The following is a 17,232-nucleotide window of genomic DNA, read 5'->3' as shown; positions in this document are numbered from 1 at the left end:
AAAGCACGGACTCACAGGGGCGCACGGGAACGCGGCCAGGCCCTCACTCTTATGCACCTGCCATCCCCGCTGGGCTCCCGTGTGCATCTGGAAGGCTCGTGGGTCACCACGGGCCCACCCTACGCCGCCCCAGGTGTTGCTACTGTTCACGGGGGTGGGGTGGGGACAGAAAACACTGAGCTTTATAGAAAAGTGTGAAAACGTCTAAGTTAGCCGAGTGTTTTCACCTCTTTCTTATAATCTAGCCTCATGTTTATCAGAATCCTTTCTGAATTCTCTAGACTCAAAGTGTACCTTTTTTTTTTTTTTCCTTAGAAATTAGGTGTATTTTTTCCACCCACGGTATCACCTGTTTTATAGCTGGGGAAATTGCTGAATGTAGGAAAAAGAAATTGGTAACAGAAGTAGGAAATACAACCGAGATCTCTCTCTGGGCCTCGCATGCTGTTAGACACTCTACACTGCCTCAAAAATATCTCGGTAGCCAAAAAAGTAAGGTGATTTTGATGAAAATGAGCCTCTACTGGGCAACTAGGTCAGATTCTCCTTTGAGAAGTGTCTTTAGGGATCTGAGCAATGTGAATTATCTCCTATAGGGAGAGAGTGACCAAGGAAACAGAAGTCTACCGTACACGGATCAAAAAGCTATCTTCTTGTATATTAAACTCCAACGTTAAAACGTGAAGACCTTAATGGCAGTGGCATGGCTATTGTTATTGATGTCTTCAACCCATCAACCTTTATGGGTTTCTGTTATGTGCTAGGAACTGTGAGGTATTTTAAAAATAACTACAAATTGAGGGCTCAAGGCTTTTTAAAATGTAAGTATTTACCTACTTGTCTGTTTGTGTAGACGGAGCGTCAGGTCATATGACAGATGTGGGTGGTCTTCTGGTGGATACGCTAGTCCTTTCTAAACCGTGCACAACACCTGTCCTCACTCCCCTAGGAAGGGCCCTCCCACCCCAGCAAGGTGACACCGGTGCTGAAACTGAACGGCAAGAAGGAGCCCGCCAGGGAAGGGCCTTTGCAGGGAAGGGGACGAGAAAGCTCAAAGACCCTGAGCCTGGATCGGACTGGTGATCTGGGGGTGGGGGGGGGGCGCAGAAGGAACACGCGGCAGGGCGGGGGGCAGGAGGAAGGGCCCGTGAAAGCGATGTTTGAAGGAGAGCAGATAAAGCAGGGAATCAGTCTTTGCGGCTCACTGCCCCATCTGCAACGCCCGCAACACCGCTGGGTGGGCGCGCCAGATGTGCTCGGTAGAGACCTGTTGAATAGCTGAGTGAAGGCGAGGGAGGAACATCATTTTTAAGAAGAATCACATGACCTGTTGTGTAGAGAATGGACTGAAGGCGGGCGGAGAGGTTGGAAACAGGGAGACTGACCAGGAGCTGCCGCAGGCATCGGGGCAAGAGATGCAGGTGGGCTGGATGGGGGCGGTCAGGGCCAGCGAGCGTTCACACGCCGTCGCAGCCTCTTGGAGGATGGCAGCGCTTGTGACCGCCGTGGCCCGCGCCGAGCCCGGCTGTGAGTGGGTATCGAGAGTCCTGGGCACATGAGGACAAGTAAGGAGCGCCTAGGATGGGGTTCTGGAGGCTGCGACTTTAAAAGGTGAGTGTGGAGCTGAGCGTGCCAGCGGAGAGCCCGGAGGGGAGGCCGAGAAGGACGGCGACCAGATGTGAGCAGACGCCGGTCCTCGTGATGAGAGGGGGCCTGGTGCGGGGGTGGGGTAGAGGCCGAGCGCGGGCGCCGGGCGTCGAGGAGAGAGGTGAGGAGGGGGAGAGAAGAACGCTACAGAATTCTCCTGGGAAGCCTGGCTGGGTAGGAGAACAGAGAAATCGGGCTGCGGCTAAAGGGGATGGGGGAGTCAAGGGGACGTCTGTTTGCTGGTTTCCGTTTGTCTTATTTTGGAAAGATGAGAGAAACTACAGCACGCTTGCGAGGGGATCTAGTCGGGAGGGAGAAAACGCTAAGGCGTGAGAGCGAGGCGGTAATTAGAGCAGGACCCGGCCGGGCACGAGGCGGGCCCAGGCGGGCTGCTGGTTTGATGGTGCAAAGATGAGAGAAGTCTAGTTGTTTCTATGCTCTCGGTGGAGCGAGGCGAGGACACGGGACGGCTGAGGAGCGGGAAGCGGTGCTGGCAGGTCAGGAGGAGAGAGCAGGAGGGAAATGGCTGTTAGAGCGGGAGAACGCATTTGAAGGGAAAGAGGGGACTGCGGCGCTGAGAGCCCGTCAGGGCCCGCGTTCTAGGTGGGGTGACGGGTCAGCGCTGTGGACGCGGGCAGGAGGCGGAAGGGAGGAGGAGAGACAGGACCACAGGAGGGGAGCCTGGGCAGCGGTGGGAGACGTCGCAGCGTCCGTCCACAGCCTGGGGCGCCAGTCCTGCCTCCACCGACCCGGGTCTGCACGTTTCTCTCTGTCTCATAAATTTAAGAAGCGAGACAAGTAATGCTGGCCGTCACCACCTGCAGCCTGCTGTTCTGGTATTTACCGTGAACCTGAGCGACTCGGGTGCCCATGTGGCTGTCATGGGGACAGCCCCTCCCCTGAATGGTCGCGTCCGGAGGGGAAGACAGTACAACCTACGGTCCCCGAGAGGGACGGATGTAGCGGACGGCGTGTGGGGGAGATGGTGGTGGGGAGGACAGGCCACAGCCCCAGAGGCTGAAGGTGCCAGCCTGGCAGGGCGGGGAAGTGTCTCGACCGCTTTTTCAATCCTTTTTCTTTACCTATTTGCTGCCCTGTGGAGGCAGGCGAGCAGGGCAGCGAGTGGGCCTGGGGGGCAGCCTCCACCAGGCTGGTGGCCGCGCTGCCCGACGCGCAGAAGGCCTCCTGGATCACTTCAATGGCTTCGGTGTAGCCCATCTGCCTCAGGGCCTCCACCAGCTCTTTTATTGTCCCCCCAGAGACCTGCGAGACAGAAACGAAGAAGGAGGATGTCTCTGCGTTCAAAGCTGTGCGGGGACAAGCAGGCAGGCTGTAAAGACGACAGCACGCCCCTTCCCCTGAGATAGCCGGCGGCCTGGGAGGTAGCTCTCAGGGCAGAGAGCAGCTAAAAGATACGCTGTCTCTGAATCAAGTTTCCTGTTTCAGCTCAAAGACCACTCAGGAAATCACGGAGAAGCACTTCAGAGTAAGCAGGGAGAGAGAAAGTGCCGAGGCAGTGAAACTACCCAGAGGGAAGTCTACCCCATATCCCTGAAGCTCTGAAAACCACTGAGAAACGAGCTGCTGAGGACTGTGCCACAGAAAGTAATTTCACCCCATGTTTTTCTACCTTTTCGTTTCAGAAAGGAAAGCATCACCAGGTAATGGCTCCGCAAGGAGTCACGTCACTGGTTCCATGTGCTGACATGGGATCAAGGCATGTTCTTGGGGAGGGCAAGGCATGGAGGTTGATTACAGTCTTTCGTCTTTGCTCAGGGAGATCAAAGTTCTGTGACCATCCTGACACGCTAAGTAGCATTTCTGCAGCAAGTCTCAAGGTGTCTGAAAACAGCCAAGGTGGGTTTCCTGCTGTCCTGGGTCAACCCTCCCAGGACACGGGTAATGACTGATTTTCTTCCTCAGAGTTAAGGGAGAAGGAAAGGGATTATACTCCGGCCAGTGATGTCCACAGAGCCAAGGCAAATAAACGTAGTCAAAGATGTAAGACGACGTGTTACCTCATAGTTGTCCATGAGAGTTCTAGAAGGAGCAGGACTCAGCCGGAAGGCATTATTTAGTATCCCCAAACCTAACTTCTGTGCCAGAGTAGCCCAGTTTTTGTCTGGATCAGGAATTTCTAGCAACTTGTAGAGCTGCAATTTCACATCTTCAGTCAGCTGTTTCATGTCTCCTGAAGAGAATAAAGAAGAAGCACGACCGTCCTAACCGACCAGAGACACTCCGGAGGGACGGATCGCTGCCACTCTGCTCACCCTCCCGCCCCGTGGAAGCAATCCCGCTCCTTCACTTGGAAGTCAGCAGCAGCCTACGCTGTCGTGATTTACAGCTGGACCTCCTCCGTGGCACCCCTCCAGGGTCTCCTGATTCTGAAAGAAGCCCCTGTGCCTTTCACAGTACGCCGACCACCCCCCCCTTTCAGTGACAGGGTGGAGATGACACTGGCTCAAAGAACCCGCTTCTCCCACAACTCACCTTGTGCCAGTAAATCATCAGATGTAAACTCTGGCTCATAGGGTTTCCCATTTAATATGTCAAATACCTGTTGGGAAGAAAAGCACGGGGAAATGTTACACATTAAAGGGACCACGAGGGAAATCTGCTTCTTTGTAATATGAAGGACTCGGCATGTCCTCCTCAGGAGGGGCTGGGACCCCAAAGATGGAGGACTGGGAAGAGGGGTCAGTACCATCGCCCGGGAATGCGCGTGCCCTCTGGGGGGGCTCTGGGCCTGGGAGGCTGTGCTCCACGGGAGCTGCCTGAGGTGGGGAGGAAGACCCAACCCAGCCTCACAGAGAGCCAAGGCCACGGCCCTGCTGAGGGGCAGGGGCACAGGCAGTCTAGGCCACCCAGTCAGCCACGTGTTGGTCAGCGATGTTTCCTGAGAGCCAGGGAGAGGGCTGAGCTCACGCTGAGCCATGAAGCTGGGTTCCGTGGTTGCCCCTCCCCGCTAGTGAACAGGCTTCCGAGAACGAGTTTTACGAACTTGCTCAAACTGAGGTGTACAAATGCTCACAGGGCTTGGGGTCAGCCTCCTGGCACCATCCACATTTTAACTGCGGGGCCAGAAAAGTCTTAGGTTAAAAGGGAGAAAAAAAACCCAAAACTCCATAGCTCTGGGGGCGGCTCGGCGTTCTCTGCAGTCACTCAGTGGCTGGCTGACCTGGGCGAGGACCACATGGGGGTCAGTGAAGTGGGTTATCTTTGTGTTCTGTGGTGAGGCTTCTGGGAAAACCAGGCGCTCAACGTAAAGAGAGCCGTGTGGTCTCTCCACCAGGGTCACTCCGCTCGACCCACACGGCCCGCGAGGAGGCAAGCGAGCAGTTTTGGACAGGGAGCAGCGCCTGGCCCTGCGAAGGGTTACTATTCAGCTGGGTCGGGCATGTGTGGGCCGCCCACCTCCTCCCTCTCTGGCTGTCCTCCCTGCGCCCAAAAGATGGAGTAACTGCTTTCGCCTTCAGATCTCAGGTCAGCAGGGTTCCGAGGAAAGCTGTAAGGCTGTTTACTTTGTTTATATTTGTGCAGATCCTCAGAAGAATCCCCATGTCTTTTTATGTTCAGAAGTCACTTACCAAAGTTCAAGCTAACCATAACATTTATCCTGGCTTCAGAAACTGAGATGGGAACGACTGTGGTGTAAGTTCAGAGTGGGTAACCTGTAACGTGAATTCTGTGTTTCTCTCATCTAGCTCTGATCTGATTAGGCATATACTTTTACACTCACAACTCTGCTGACCTAGATCTTTCACAGATAGGCTTCTCAAGAGAGATACAGCTCTTGACAAGCAGACTTTCTTAAAAAATAACAGGCGTGTGCTTTGGGGAGTAAAGACCGAGGAAGGCCACCTGCTCTGACGTCCCTGGACCTGGAGCTCCCTCAGGAGCAGCCAGCACACAGGCGGAGCCACGCTCACCTGCCAGCTGGTGGCCATATCCAGGGGAGTGGTTCCTGGCAGGACTCCTTCATCCTCTCCGTCCTCATCCCAAGAGTCATCCAGGTCGTACAGAGGCTCAAAGTTCTCCACCAGGGGATCCGCTCCTGCGAAGTCAAGTTACATAGCGTTAGGTAAACCCACATCTCGTCAACTTCTAACTGCCTGCAGGGGTCAGAGTCTATAAATAAACATATAAAACACATTTTCTACTGAAATATCCAGAAACCTGCTTTTAAACTTAAAATTTTTAATTTAAATAAATTCTAATGCATCTTGACTGTAAAGGTGACTGCGGATACCCCATGTGGCCAAGGGCACTTTCCAAAACAAAAGACCTGGAACATGCCGACTCTCACATTTAACGCTATAGGACAGTTTTCAAGTGAACGATGCATCTTTAACCTGAGGACTGAAGGCAGCAGTTTACAGGGACTAGGGTGCACGCTCAGGATCAAGGTCCTAAGTGTTCAAACTGATGCCCAGCACCGCACGTTTCTCAGCCTCTTCACCTGCTTGCTCAAAAGAGCAAAGCTGCTTGCTGTCTAGTGCCAACCTGTTCCGCTTTATTCCTGGGTACGGCACTGATCCTTAAATGCAAAATGCCAAGAAAACCTTCTGGTAGGATGTGGAGTTGTTGAAAAAGTTAGGGCCAATCTTGGAAAATCTAGTCTGTTGCTTAGCCAGCAGCAAGAAACACCTGAAGTAACTCAAAAATTAAGGCTAGAGTTAACTTCTCAAAGGCTTACAGAGACTATTTTTATTCAGAGAGTGTTTAGCTTGCTGCCTGATGAACAGTAGGACGTTTAGCACGCTCCCCTTTTGGAAAGAGGACCTTGTTTTAGTCTTGCTGGGAGGACGTTTGACTTTTGACAACTTCAACAATAGGAGTGCCTAACGAGAGGATCTGCATGCCACTTCCTACTCCATTCTCCCAGCCGCAGCCTGATCTCTGGGGCAGTGAGTGTCACCTGACCATGGAAACAGTAGAGAAACTAGGATGAACAATTTGCAGGACCAAAGATGGAGAAGCTGAACTAGGTCTGTTCCTTAAGTGATCTTCTTCATGACTCTGAGCTCAGGACTAGGTTTTTTGTTTTTGTTTTTAAATTTTGTTTATTTTTTGTCTGCGTTGGGTCTTCGCTGCTGCGCGTGGGCTTTCTCTAGTTGCAGTGAGCGGGGGCTACTCTTCGTTGTGGTGCGCAGCCTTCTCATTGCGGTGGCTTCTCTTGTTGCAGAGCATGGGCTCTAGGCACACAGGCTTCAGTAGTTGTGGCACACAGGCTCAGTAGTTGTGGCTCGCAGGCTCTAGAGCGCAGGCTCAGTAGTTGTGCCGCATGGGCTTAGTTGCTCCACGGCACGTGGGATCTTCCTGGACCAGGGCTCGAACCCGTGTCCCCTGCATTGGCAGGCGGATTCTCAACCACTGTGCCACCAGGGAAGCCCAGGACTAAGTTTTTCTTCTGAGTTTCTTCATTTATATACTGGAGAAACTGCTACTTGCTACTCCTTTCATGGGATACTGAGAATTAGAGAGAAAGCATTCTTGGAAGGGTCAGAGCTTCTCGTCTGAAGGCATTTCTTAATTATAACCAGTGACTCCCCACACTGTTCACACACACTGCAATCATCGTATCTTGTTCATGGGAACGTCAACTTGACAAAGGAGGAAAGAAAAGGCTGCTGCTCATTCGGGATGTGATGTCAGAAAAATGTAGTGCTGCCAAAGAAAAGGTTCTTATATTTTTCTGGCCTCCGTTTTTTTAGAAGGTATTTAATCTACTCTTTTCTTGAATTTGTGAAGCTTTTCTAAAAAAATTTTAATAACCTGAGGTAAATCACATATGCCAGGACAGGCTTGAGATACCAATTCCATTAAACATTTTTTGAGGTTCTAAATACACAAGGCAGTAGAGATTCAAGGATGAGCAGGAATAATTCTTCTGTATTTCACAGGAAGAGGACTGAATTGGAATAACACCTTCAAATCCTTGAGCAAAACAGGGGACAGAAACCCAGCAGAGAGAACAGAGTCTGGAAGTTCCGGGTGACAAGGTGTGACCCACAGCTCTGCCCCTTACCGGGGCCCTGGGACCGGGATGCAGAAGTCTCTCTAGTCTGTTTCCTTGGCTATAAAATGGGACTAATAGGGGCTTCCCTGGTGGCGCAGTGGTTGAGAATCTGCCTGCTAATGCAGGGGACACAGGTTCGAGCCCTGGTCCAGGAAGATCCCACATGCCGCGGAGCAACTAAGCCCGTGCACCACAACAACTGAGCCTGCGCTCTAGAGCCCATGAGCCACAACTACTGAGCCTGTGCGTCTGGAGCCTGTGCTCCGCAACAAGAGAGGCCACGATAGTGAGAGGCCCGCGCACCGCGATGAAGAGTGGTCCCCGCTCGCCGCAACTGGAGAAAGCCCTCGCACAGAAACGAAGGCCCAACACAGCAAAAATAAATCTAAAATAAATAAATTTTAAAAAATTGGGACTAATAATGGGATTTGTCTCAAAGGGTTATTGTGGATTAAGTAAGACTAAATGAGACCGTGCATGTGAAGTGCCTAGCCCAACAGAAGCCAGCGATTTTTAGTGCCTGGCACGTGACAGTACTCAACACACGGCCCATTTGTTTTTTCCTATTACTTTGGCTTCTCAGGGACCTTTCTTGCAAAAGGAAGTCTTTAAATCATTTCTTATACCAACAAACTTTTCCTTCTGAGGACTTGTGACATGACCTGAGGTGGATACTGCTCCGAATTCTACAAGGAATTTGATTCAACGTTAAGAAGATCTCTTGTCGTGGGAGTCAATGAAGACAACCCACATCCAAAACAAACAGGTGAACCGGAGAGTAAAAACTAACCTGACTGTCAGCACGAGGCCCAGGATCACTAGTCCAAACAGTGCCTTTACAGCAGTTGAATGTGATTTGCCAGAGAACTTTTATTTACTTGTGCCTTTCCGCAGCGGGTCTGTGGCTTAAGAAGGTGGCATGACTGCTCTATTGAGGCTAGGTTTGCATTCCTGATGACATTTTCCATCACCGACCGCCAGGCTGCCTTACCTGCTGCCTTGAGAAGAGCTGCCAGCCTCGTGGACCCTCTCCCAGCTGCTATGTGCAGGGGTGTAGTTCCATCATAGGTGGTGCTGTCTACATGGGCATCACCCTAAAATCCCCCACACAGAAAAGGGTTAGTCCGAGGCTCTCTCGCCCTTTTGTCCCTGCCTCCCCCTGTCTGCATGGCTCCCCGGGTCACATTACCAGCCCTGTTGCTATTTTGGGCAGGCTATGCCATTGAAGAAATCCCCACTTAGAAATAACCAGGCAAGGGATGCCGGGAGAGCCTGAGCTGCTATTCTGAAGCGTCGAGTAGATAAGAGTAGATGTTACAAAGATGGAGCAGAATGTAGGGAGATAACCTGTTTGCGACATCATTCTTCGAAAAGATTTCCCCCAATCCCCTTTGGGAGTTGAATGCAAAGGCAGGTAAGCGCATCCTTCACCTCCAGGAGCAGGCAGCCAGCCAAGGAGATGTCGTCGCGCTCCACGGCCAGATGCAGCGCCGTGCGCCCTGACTTCCGCTCCTGAGCGTTGACGTCAGCCCCTGCGCCCACGAGCAGCAGCAGACACGGCAAGCTGTTGCTCATCATGGCCACGTGAATGGCGTTCAGACCTGCAGCCCAAGCACAGGCGTGGTCACGGGGGGAAGGCTGTCGGGGGTCAGCATGTCGAGTGCCGACAGAATCTCTCCTCCAGACAGTCTTTACAGGTGCTGTAAGTCAGTTGTTCTGCAGGTAAACCCAGACTCCTCTCACGTTCTCAGGAGACGCTGACAGCATCTAAACATTCTCCGAATAACGGATGCTTTCTACGTACCAAGACTGGTGTTTGCTCAGGCCTTTGCTTTTTCCTCCTACTGACTGACTATTCCAAATCATCTTTAAAGGAATTAGCTACAGCCAGCAATGGAAATTTCCATAAGAGATGATGAATTCCAAGTGATTAAGGAAAGCACTTTGGGGTGCCAATCAAATAACACACATTTACCAGAGAGCTACTTTTTGTGTAGAAAGCAGACAGAGGGTTATACCACGATGTGTGACTGTCTCTTACCTTCCCCGTTGGGGTGGTTGATAAGTTGTGCTGCCTTCTTGTGCTTGAGTAAAATACTGAGAATTTTATCGTGTCCTTCTTTGGCAGCTAGGTGCAAGACAGAGTTACCCAAGCGGTCCAGAAGGCTCAGGTCGGCCCCGGCCCTCAGCAAGTCCTCCACCACAGCCTCCTGCTTGGTGATCACTGCCAAGTGCAAGGGTGTCTGGGAAGAACAGGCAGGAGATGACACTGGTCAGCGGCATACTTGTAACCCACAGGCTTAGTAGCTGTGACTACAATAGGTGGAGTCATACTGAGGGGCCATTTCTCATTCCCAGATTAACTTCTCACCTTTGCAAATGAGTTACTCTCTGTTCCACATCACATGCTAATGAAGTATTGGGATGGCCAAAAAAGTGCCTTTGGTTTTTAAAGTAAAAATAAAAGACACATTTTTCATTTTCGCCAAGAACTTTATTGAACAACGTATTCACCCTTTTGTTCCACTATCTTCTGCCATTTTTCAGGCAACTTCATAATTCCATCTTCCCAAAACTTCTTTATCTTTTTGCACAAAGAACTGTTCCAGGTGCCTTTTACAGTCTTCCAGGGAACTGAAATTTTTTTCATTAAGAGAATTTTGTAAAGACCGAAATGAAATCTGAAGGCGCAATGTCTGGTGAATATGACGGATGAATCAGAACTTCCCAGCCAAGCTGTAACAGTTTTTGCCTGGTCATCAAAGAAACATGCAGTCTTGTGTTATCCTGATGGAAGATTATGCGTTTTCTGTTGACTAATTCTGGACGCTTTTAGTCGAGTGCTGCTTTCAGTTGGTCTAATTGGGAGCAGTACTTGCTGGAATTAATCGTTTGGTTTTCCAGAAGGAGCTCATAACAGAGGACTCCCAATTTCACCATATACACAACATCACCTTCTCTGGATGAAGATTGGCCTTTGGTGTGGTTGGTGGTGTTCATTTCACTTACCCCACGATCTCTTCCATTCCACATTATTGTACAGTATCCACTTTTCATCACCTGTCACAATTTGTTTTAAAAATGGAACATTTTTGTTACGTTTAAGTAGAGAATCGCATGCAGAAATATGGTCAAGAAGGTTTTTTCCCCGCTTAACTTACATGGAACTGAAACATCAAAGTGATTAACATAACCTAGCTGGTGCACATGATTTTCAAAGCTTGATTTGGATATTCTGAGTATGTCGGCTATCTCCCTAGTGGTATAACGGTGATTGTTCTCAATTAATGTCTCGATTTGATTGCTATCAACTTCAACTGGTCTACCGGACCACAGAGCATCGTCCAGCGAGAAATCTCCAGCACGAAACTTAGCAAACCACTTTTGACATGTTCAGTCAGTCACAGCACCTTCTCCATACACTGCACAAATCTTTTCTTGTGTTTCAGTTGTATTTTTACCTTTCTTGAAATAATAAAGCATAACAGGCCGAAAAGGTTGTTTTCTTCCCATCTTCAATATTAAAATGGCTACACAAAAAAAATCACCAATTTTGATAAGTCTTTTTTTAAATGCACGCTGATATGACAGCTGTCACATACAATCTAACAAAATTGTCTCGAATGAAGCTAAAGACAACCAAGTGCTACGAGAGCCGTCTTATGGAAAAAACCGAACGAACCTTTTGGCCAATCCAATATATATACTGGACTAACATGCAGTCGTTCAATTATCAAGATTATTTTTTATATTTACAATTCTTAATAGCTTTCTTGTTTCTCACTACAGCCAAGTGATTGTTGATATGTTAACTCATCTATTAGTAAATATAGTTTTCTTGAATTTCTAGGAGTCTACCTTCAGCTGAAAAATCATATGTTAACAAATCAAATCAAGGCTATGGTTTTACTGAAGAAGTTTAAATAAACTGCCCGATAGAAACCAATTAACAAAGGTGCTGTCATTCTATACTGACATGGAAAAAAAGGTGCTAAACTAAAAACTACTGTTCCATGGACTGGCTCCATGAGACCAATCGATAGAACTCTGCCAACCCCATTTTAGAGGATTCTCAAAGTCATACTAGGACCAGAGAACTACCTCTCACTAAGAGGGCTCGGATGGACAAACAAGCTGAGTTGCTGACACCTAATAAGTGTGTAAACAGTCCATTTGATTACCCTGCCCACGAAGCAGTACCTCAGTGAATGCAAATGAGGTGTTTTGAAAACTGCGTGTTTTCAAAATCAGTTAAGACAGACACAATCATGGAAGTATAGAACTGAGGCCACTGACACAGAACAGCAATGTATTTTTATACAAATCAGTCTATCTCACAGAAGCCTGTGAAATCCAGCCTGTCTAGTGACAATTTGCCTAAACTTTCCTTCTCAGTAAGCAGTTAGTGGCTGTAGCAGTGACAACAGGTGGGCCACCAACACCCTGGCCGGGGCATGGCACACGTAAACAGGATGAAAGATGCTTGTGCTGCCTAAGTCTCATTACAGTGATTATTTTTTTTATAATTAATTAATTTTTGGCTGTGTTGGGCTTTGTTGCTGCACGCGGGCTTTCTTTAGTTGCGGTGAGTGGGGTCTACTCTTCGTTGCGGTGCGCGGGCTTCTCATTGCAGTGGCTTCTCTTGTTGCGGAGCACGGGCTCTAGGTGCGCGGGCTTCAGTAGTTGTGGCACACGGGCTTGGTAGCTGTGGCTCGCGGGCTCTAGAGCTTAGGCTTGTAGTTGTGGCGCACGGGCTTAGTTGCTCCGTGGCGTGTGGGATCTTCCCAGACCAGGGATCGAACCTGTGTCCCCTGCATTGGCAGGCGGATTCTTAACCACTGCACCACCAGGGAAGCTGCTACAGTGATTATTTAATATAACAGAAACGGATTTTTTTCCTATATTTCCACTCTCACCCTTATTTTTTTCATCCCTTAGAACTATATCCTGGCTTGAAATGAATCATGTCCTCAGAACTTTAGACATTATAGCCAAGAGCCTTCCTCTCAAAAAATAAATAATACCATTCAGAGATTTAAAATTATCTGTAGTTTCAATATAAGTTTCATATCATACAAAATCTCTTACCATGAGTAAAAAAAATTTTTTTAAGTTTTTTTTCCTATGATCCCATGAAGGTTTTCTATGACATTTTAGGCTTTAGATCTTAAACCCCGGGATTATATCTTAACCAATTACACAATGTAGGAATCCAGGAACTTTTCATGCCATGCCTGCTGGCATATGGACTCATGCAGACATTCTGCAGAGCCAAGTACACAAATGCCCCAGCAATCCCACTCCCGTCTGTGTATCTGAGTGACACAAATCCACAAGGGCACATGGGTGAGACTCTTCACTGAAGGACTGTCTGTGGAGGTAGGAAGAGAGAAGCTGGTTCAGTGTCCACTGTTGGGGAACAGGTACATAACAGGTGGAAGAGGTAAACTATGGGATCCTCTTCAGGAGTAGAACAAGGAACTAGCTGTACACACAGGTGGATAAATCCCATAAGCAGTGAAGGCAGAAATATAGTGACATGTAGCACAAAGCCACTTATGCAATTAAAAAATATGTGCATGAAGAACTATATGGACACACACAAATGAGTGCATGTAAAACTGATGAAACCCAGATAAGATCTGTGGATTGTATCAATGTCAATTTCCTGGCTTTGATACTGGACTAGAGTTACGCAAGAGGTTACCACTGGGGAGACTGGGTGAAGGGTACATGGGACTCCTGGTACACTTTTTTTTTGGTAACCACCTATGAATCTATAATTGTATTTAAAATTTAAGAAAAAGGGTTATGCAAATCAGGAGCAGTATGTATAATATAATGTGGACTGTGTGTAAGGATATACTAAAATATCTATTTAAAGTATATATTTTTATGTAACCAATACCTGGGAAAATACTTATAAACACAATAGTTATATTTGGGAGTGGGGCTGGGAGATGTATATGCTGCCAGGGAGGGTAACCTTGATTCTCTAATGTACATCCTTATGTACTGTTTTAAAAACTATGAACACATATTATATTTATAATAATTAGAAACATTAAACAATACATGCGTAAAAACCCCACTAATGTTTTACAGGAACATATACAAATAAAAGTTGATATCACACACACTGGAGTTGTTGTTTATGTTGTGGGGAGGAAATGGGAGAGGAAAAGAGGGTTTAAAGGGAACAGGTTTCAGAAATATTTTCAGAAAAATCTTAACCCTATGCACTTGGATTATTTTGAGCGTGTCTTTCTCTAGACGGTGGGTGACAGAGAGATTTGATCGTGACAGATGGCCACAGAAATGTACTAAGATTAGTGAAAGGTATTCTGGGAGAATGTTTAAGACAATTGCCAAATAATCCAAATTACTTAGGGAACTGTCTAATTTCCCATCAAGAATAGCTAAGAGAAAACCTTTACAACAGATAAATGAAAGTCTAAATCTTAGTGGGTTTCTAGTTCTCAAATAGAAGTTGCCATTGGGTGTGTGTGTAAGACCTAAAAGGCAAACCAGGGGGATCCCGAATCCTTGCCCATCAGTGAGGACAATGTAAGGTGGGGAAAACGGACCTGCATTCTCCTGAGACTCCCCAAATCAGAAGGCACACAAGTGTCAAAGGTGGTGGTTTGAGAGTTTTTGTCTCCAGCACACTGGAGAGTCTCAATATATGTACCCAAATGATACAGTAAGGAGTTTGGCACATAATAAATCACAACTACTAATATCCTGTTGTGCGGTGTCCTTTGCAGGTCCTATTTATAAACAGAAAAACAAGCAATTCCTTCAATCTGACCTCCAGGCAGTGAAGTTAGGCTGCCTTTGAAAGGAGGACTGAGAAGTGACAACATCCCATTTGTAGTTTTATTTGTACACTTGGGATGGTGAAAAGCAACAATCAGTCCAAAAGCCTGTGAGAATCAAGCTCTAAGGGCCAAATGACTTTCCAAATACCAGCAACACCCAAAATGGTATGAAAATTTGAAGAAGCTATCCTTTAAATATATATCTAAAATTAGACCTCATCCTAGTTATTTTATGAGTCAGCGAAGAATCCCCAACTTCATTTTCCCTTTGATCTTAAGCATGACAGCCAAAGAAGAAGCCTAACGCCTTACATCCATTACTTTCCCTTATCGGGAAACACCTATCCACAGATAAAAATCTATTGAGAGATACATGTAAACATTTCAGGACTTCTGCTTTGAGGAAATAAAAATGATTCACATCACCTGCTTTAAAAATTGAGAACTGGAACAGGCACCTTTACTGTGTAAATAATTGTGCATGATGGTTGTCTGTACTTTTAGAGTAAGGGATATGCTTGAATCAGGCATCTGAGCATACCACAGAGGCCAAGGAAGACTGGGAAGTCACTTTGGTTCGTGTGAAGGGAAGGAGAAAACAGGAAAGCCGAGAAGGGGGCAAGACCAGGAGGCTGTAGAGAAGACTGATGGGGCCGGGGAAAGGCAGCAGGAAGAGAGAGCGCCCGGGAGGGAGGAGGGAGGAGGGAGCAGCTCTGGAGAGCGGAACCCTGCTCACGTCCTGCTTGTGCGGTCCCTCAGCCGGAGAGGGTGGCCCAGGTCTGCCGGCTCCCTGCACCCAGCATCCAGGCTTTGGTTCTGGCCAACAGTTTTCATCTCCTTTCCTCACCTGAAATCTGCATGTGCCCAACAGGCAGCCTCACTGAGTCTCCAGTCAACTCCCCTATCTGAAATATCTGAAGACCTCTGTAACAGAGGTCCTGAAGCTGTTTCTGAGCCCACCTCATTTCTATGTAAACCTCATTTGGGCAGATCTCTTTGGTGTTCCCTGTCTTCTTCACCTTGACCTTTCTGTTTCTGAAAGACACGTTTTCCTTCTCAAGCAACCTTTTTACCTTTCTGTATTCCGATTCAGCACCCTTCATTGGATACGCATTTAATCTAGATGTTGTCAACATGTTCAGCAGACTTCAAAATTCTTGTAAATCACTAGCTTTTCAAACTTAACTTTTTTTCCATTGCATTTTTTCTTGACAGATGGGACATATTTATTCTATTCTGCTTACCTGGTAGAGATCATTTCTCATGTTGATAATTTCATCAGAAATCAAGCCAGATGTGACTTCTAGCAGATCTCTCACAAGCTGAGCATGAAGGTGGATGATTGCTAAGTGTAAGACACTGGAACAAAAATATAGCGGCAATAATCAACTAAACTGTTAATGGGAAAAAAAAAAAAGATTCCCAAGGTAGGATTAGACTCCCAGATTGTATCTGGCTCTCATACCTAGTTTTCTCTGGCCCCCAAATGTCTCGAATCTATGAAACATCTTGTATCCAAGGTGGGGGTGCTTTACTGCCTACTCATTTCCAGTACCTGCCTGCTCTCTGGGGGCATTCGGTTTGGACCCTTGAGGTGTAAAGGAACCCGGGCTTCGAGAGAGAGGAAGCTATGTTCAAATCCCAGCTCTGCCTGTGCCGTGCGCTTTCTCCTCTCCCTTGTCTCTGACGTACCCCGACACACAGTGACGTGTGTAACACGGCTGCACTCGGATCTGCTCAGCAGGGTGCAGTTATGTCACCCAGCTCCGCCACCTCCTCCCAAGTACAGCGTGGTGGCTTTTTAAGATCTTCCTAGATGCCAAGAGGGGAGAATGCAGTCAGGCTCTTAACTACTGGGAGAAGACTCTAGACGCAAACTTCTGAAGGAAGGATGTAACTGTATTTCTCCACCGAATTGGTCCCTCTGCCTGGAATGGTTCTGCTCCTTTTCTCTGCCTCCACGGCACCTCTTTATCCTTCCTACGCCAGTGCAAACCTTACATCCTTGGAGAAGACTTCCTCAACTTCCTAGGCAGAGCAGGCTGTCTCCCCTCAAGTGTACTGCTTGGTTGAGCGACTGCAGTTTTCTATGCATCTTCCTCCCTCTCTGGCCTGTGGTCCTCTCAGAGGCTGGTTCCCTCTGGGTCAGCCTTATAGCCCTGGCACACAGTTTAGGCACTAAAATAAGGATGACTGAACAAACTTAGGGCTAACGCTGATGAGGCTGAAAATGTTGGCAGGTGCCCATCGTCACTCCTAGGAACAAATTTTTTTAATTGTTAAGAAAGCCTATAATTAAAATTAGTTGGAAATGACTCAACAATAAAAAAGTGGCTACTATTTGTTTAGAGCTTCTAATACCAGACCACACCAGGCGCTTGACATACATTATCTGACTAATCACAACAACAGTCTTACGAGGTAGGTGACATTATCCTTATTTTTCAGGTGATGAAAGTGAGACTTACGGGTATAATAGAACTCAATCCAGGTCATATATTAAGTCCAGGACTGTCTTGCCCCAAAGCCATCTCTTAATCCCTTAAGCTCTCCTGCTTCAGGGGCACATGGGCACCGCTCTGTAGAGTTGCGGATGAACATCTAGGAGGATGAATCCTCCAAAGTATGGCCAGATTATGATGCGGAGCACCCTGAGAATCCCAGGGTGGCAGGACAGACGGGATTTGAGGCACAGGCTGGATTTTCTCTAAAGATATGAGGTGTCATTTTATTCAGGCCACC

General features: G+C 47.8%; 1 protein-coding gene across 6 annotated transcripts in view; it reads right to left on the bottom strand.

Moving 5' to 3' along the window:
- NFKB1 (nuclear factor kappa B subunit 1) overlaps nt 1–17,232 on the bottom strand; it is a 133,714-nt gene that overhangs the window by 934 nt on the left and 115,548 nt on the right. For 4 of the 6 annotated variants that reach the window (XM_060115480.1, XM_060115489.1, XM_060115472.1 and 1 more), the window contains 8 exons: nt 15,735–15,849; nt 9,711–9,912; nt 9,101–9,270; nt 8,661–8,763; nt 5,580–5,704; nt 4,141–4,207; nt 3,666–3,838; nt 2,730–2,910 (listed from right to left, as the gene is read on the bottom strand). In XM_060115480.1, the coding sequence (XP_059971463.1) occupies nt 2,730–2,910; nt 3,666–3,838; nt 4,141–4,207; nt 5,580–5,704; nt 8,661–8,763; nt 9,101–9,270; nt 9,711–9,912; nt 15,735–15,849 (1,136 nt within the window). The remainder of the gene's footprint in view (nt 1–2,729; nt 2,911–3,665; nt 3,839–4,140; nt 4,208–5,579; nt 5,705–8,660; nt 8,764–9,100; nt 9,271–9,710; nt 9,913–15,734; nt 15,850–17,232) is intronic. The other 2 variants (XM_060115508.1, XM_060115518.1) reach the window with 2 other exon arrangements.

The sequence above is a fragment of the Mesoplodon densirostris genome, chromosome 1, assembly GCF_025265405.1.
Source record: "Mesoplodon densirostris isolate mMesDen1 chromosome 1, mMesDen1 primary haplotype, whole genome shotgun sequence".
In the NCBI taxonomy this organism is placed as follows: domain Eukaryota; kingdom Metazoa; phylum Chordata; class Mammalia; order Artiodactyla; family Ziphiidae; genus Mesoplodon; species Mesoplodon densirostris.
This window is presented reverse-complemented; position numbering and strand designations above follow the sequence as displayed.